Below are 3,889 nucleotides of genomic sequence, written 5' to 3'. Positions count from 1 at the left end.
TTGGTCCCTTCCAACCCAAACCATTCTATGACGACTGGAATAAAGAAGCACGGCCCTTCCTGTCTTTCACTTGATGGCACTTCCTCTGCCTCCCTCTTACCAGCTTCTAGATAATCCCCAGCCTGAAGGGTCTAGACCCTACACTGCCTGGTTTTGTCCACCACACTATCCCTCCCCTCTTCCTCCCTTCTTCCATCTCAACAACCAGACCAGCTCTGTGGCAGCTGTTGCTGCTAAAACCTCTGGTACGGCATGGATTAGGGAGGACAAAGCCATGTTGAGTTTGCACCCCCAAATCCACATTCCTACTGCTTGGGACTCACTTCCAGGCCCATCGCGCACTTTAGGACCCACAGGGACAGACTCAGAGATGGACTCGGCTGCCGAGCGCCCCTCTGAGATATCCATAGCAGCTTCTGCATCAAGGTCATCAATGTGACTAAAGATCCAATCCACAGCACGCTCCAGACTGTTGTTCTGCAAGGAAGAGAAGAAGATTGTGAACTTGGGAATGCCCGTTCCAGGGAATCTCTTTTCACTCCAATGTCACCAGGCCTCTCACCGTGGCTCTAAGCGCTTTCATAGCCTGGTCCCGGGAGAAGCCCATGGAGACAATGGTGGCCACACTGTCTTCTGAGGGAGGGTCTGGGCAAGCGATAGTTGACCCTGGTCCACTGGATCCAGGAAGAACTAACGGGTTAGCAAAGTCTGCAGCAGGAAACAGAACACAGCTCAGAGCAGTTAGACCTCTCCAGGAGGGATACAGTCTGAGGTCCCAACTACTTCAGTGTTCCGCTGCGGCAGTGGGACAGGAGGTACAATGACCCAGATGCAATTAACTTCACCATGACCATGTGATCTCATACCTGGATCATCCATATGCGACATGACCCAGTTCATGGCAGCCTCGACCCCGCTGTTCCCTGTGTAATACACAGCTTTGCGGCAGGCATCCATGGGAAAGCCCATCTCCACCAGCTGGATAATCACTGACTCATCCAACATGGGTGCTGCAGGAAGACAGAGATTAGGGCCACCCACTCCCACCCAGCCCTGCTGCTCCGTTTTGTGCAGTGTCACATGGCCCCCCAAGCCACCATTTCCCAGCTTCGTTTCACTCAAGTTCTGTCTCTCCACTCATCCTTTGACACCTTTCTCCTTCAGGAGTGCAGTCTCACGCACAGGCACCCCAGGGAATGAAAGGATTCATGACCTCAAGAGCACTGGCTCTTCTCTGCCCCCCAAACCCTACCTCCCATTGTGGTCTGAGAAAATAAAATACCTCTACGAATTAAGTCTTGTATAAACCTCAGGTCTGCCCCCTCCAAATGCACTACACATGCCACCTCCCCATCTTCCACAGAGCAGGAACCAACAGACTCCCTTGCATAACACCCTTGCATAACAGGCATGCAAGGGAGGCAGCCAGCATTCGTTGACAGAGGGACAGGGAAAGTCTGAGCGAGTGGAAACCGCTAGCACGGGAGAGGAGACAAGGAGAGCAAGGGAATGAGTCAGGCATCAGGAAAAGAGGAGGAGAATCACTAACATGTCGGAGAGGAGAAGTGAGGGGAGCAGAAGGAGTCGTCGTCCTCGTTGCCATAGAACCCCAGGCTACCTTTGGGCTCGTCTGGTGTCACCAGCGGGGGTGCGATGTCTGGCATTTCTTCTTCTCCATCTTGCAGCCCTGTTCCCTGCAGTGCAGAGATATCCAGCTCCTCTGGCATTTCAATGGAGACATCTGCAAGACACAGCCTTACTCAGCTTCCCCACAGAAGGGGAGATCAGAAGGCAGAAGCAAAGGGCTCAGTTGGGAGATCTAGAAGGGTAAGTCCCTGGGGATGCAACATGCTGCATCTGTAGCTCCTTTTGGGGTAGTTACTTCCCTCTTTGCAGCAATGACCACAATACCCATATATGACACCCAATACCTACATGCTCTTTACTTCTCACCCTTCTTACCAAGCTTTTTGGGTACCCAGTCCAGACCAAAAGTGAATTTCTTGATCTGGATCACCAGATAATCCGGGAAAGAGGCGAACCGTGTTGTTCTGAAAGAGACAAATAATACTTTCAGATACTTTGTCCACAATAATTGAAGGCACCTAGTTGATTTAAGAAATCAGTGAGCAGGGTGGAGGCATGTCCTAAGGGGGACACACACATATCTGTGCAGCAATCCTGTGCTGAGCTTAAAGCTCTTCAAACACAGAACCATTTGTAGAGCAGATTCTCTGACAAGATGAGATGGGATGCAACATTCACAAAATCCTGGGGGATAAGGAAAAATAGTACACGTTCTATACCTTCCAATCCTGCAGATTAGAAGGTAGAGAATGCAGAAGCCTCCTCAGATTTTACTATTTAATTAAAAGTCTAACCCTTAAGGAGTGTAGAGGAAATAACATCTTTTATTAGACCGACAGATGCAGCTGCAGGAAGTGACGAGCTTTCAAACACGAGAGCACTTCTTTGGATATGAAGCTGAAGCAGCGAATTTTAAGCTAACTGAATTTGATTGCACACTAGTCAGACAATTTGAGAGAGAGGGTGTCTGGAATCTGTGAAACAGAGGGGAATGTTTGCGCAGGGAGAAACAGTAATAAAAGAGAAATATACTTATTATCAGGGGATAATTGTAAGATGCTGTAAAATTAATTTAAGCAACAGTATATATTCAACACTAATTCTTACAAAGTGTTTGAACACACTTCACTACTTAAAAACAAAACAAAATGTTCCTTTTCAACATGATCTGGGATATAAAATATAAACTGCCTGTTTATAGTAGCTGTTGCATAATAATAGAATATTTGTTAGAAAAACACTTGCAGCTCTTTGAGGACAACTCTTTCATTGCAGAATAGTCAGTAGCATCACAGCAGGAAGCTGCTTACGTTTGTCATCTTCTCACTACACCTTTGCACTGTTGCCTGTGCTGCAGACAGTGAGGCAAATTAAACCTGTTTTTTAAACCTTGCTATTAGCATTTAAGTTAGAGTTCTCTAAAATAACTCATGCATCTGTTACATTCAGTGTTTTGCTCAAAATTTAATAGCTACACATTTCCTTTAAAGAAATTTTGGAGACCATGCAAGACCAGTGTTGCTATGATGTCAGTACCGCTTTTAAAGATGAATTTCAAATTTAGAATAAAAGCTGCTAGTTTTCTGGAATATCACAGTATTTTCATAGCCCCTCAATAAGTGAAATCTGATGGTAAGGATTTTGCCAGCACTGCTGTTCTGCCCACTGTAATCCCTTGGGGGCAATCTGACCAGCACTGACAGACTGGCTCCCCCATTGCTTCAGTCTTTATGTGTTCAAGGTTTGGAGGACAACAAAGCTGTGGTAACACTTCTTCCCTGAGCAACTAAAAGAAGTCCCCAAAGACACTGCTATCGCCAGTTTGTTGTAGCCTGGCTGGTAACTCACACAACACTCACTTGAGAGCCACAGACTTGGCCTGCAAGGCTGTGCTCCAGAAGTCATCCACCTGCTCTGGAGCTCCATAGGCCTCTAGGCAGGAGCTGAAAGGCACCTTGGCTCGCACCAGCTCAGGCAGTGGCTGCTTCTCCTCCTCTGCCTGACGCTTCTTCTCCTCATATTCCAGTAGTTCATCTAGAGAATAAAGCAGAGGAGTCAAGGACCAACTCTAGGTTCATACAAAGCAACTGGTGTAAGCAACAGAGGTAGAACAGGCCTATAGATAGATGCCATCAAGGACAGAGCACAAAGTAGACAATGTCTTCCAGAGCACTGTTCTGCTACTGCAGTCCTGCTCTGCTGCTGCATCACAGCCCAGCTTGTGGTGTTGGAGGGAAAGGCTCTAGAGAATCATAGAACAGTAACAGCTGGAAGGGACCTTAAAGCTCATCCAGTTCCACAC

The 3,889-nt window shown here is 47.4% G+C and overlaps 1 protein-coding gene across 1 annotated transcript in view; it reads right to left on the bottom strand.

The window, feature by feature from the left end:
* Positions 1 to 323: 323 nt before the first annotated feature.
* USP5 (ubiquitin specific peptidase 5) overlaps positions 324 to 3,889 on the bottom strand; it is a gene marked incomplete at both ends in the record, with an annotated part of 8,920 nt that continues 5,354 nt past the window's right edge. Inside the window, 6 exons of the mRNA XM_010174726.1 lie at positions 324 to 477; positions 563 to 708; positions 867 to 1,010; positions 1,550 to 1,741; positions 1,963 to 2,051; positions 3,447 to 3,621. Of these exons, the coding sequence (XP_010173028.1) occupies positions 324 to 477; positions 563 to 708; positions 867 to 1,010; positions 1,550 to 1,741; positions 1,963 to 2,051; positions 3,447 to 3,621 (900 nt within the window). The remainder of the gene's footprint in view (positions 478 to 562; positions 709 to 866; positions 1,011 to 1,549; positions 1,742 to 1,962; positions 2,052 to 3,446; positions 3,622 to 3,889) is intronic.

Source organism: Antrostomus carolinensis, unplaced genomic scaffold, assembly GCF_000700745.2.
Source record: "Antrostomus carolinensis isolate BGI_N321 unplaced genomic scaffold, ASM70074v2 scaffold53738, whole genome shotgun sequence".
NCBI lineage: Eukaryota > Metazoa > Chordata > Aves > Caprimulgiformes > Caprimulgidae > Antrostomus > Antrostomus carolinensis.
Note: the sequence above shows the minus strand (reverse complement) of the source record. Positions and strands in the feature narration are given on the sequence as shown.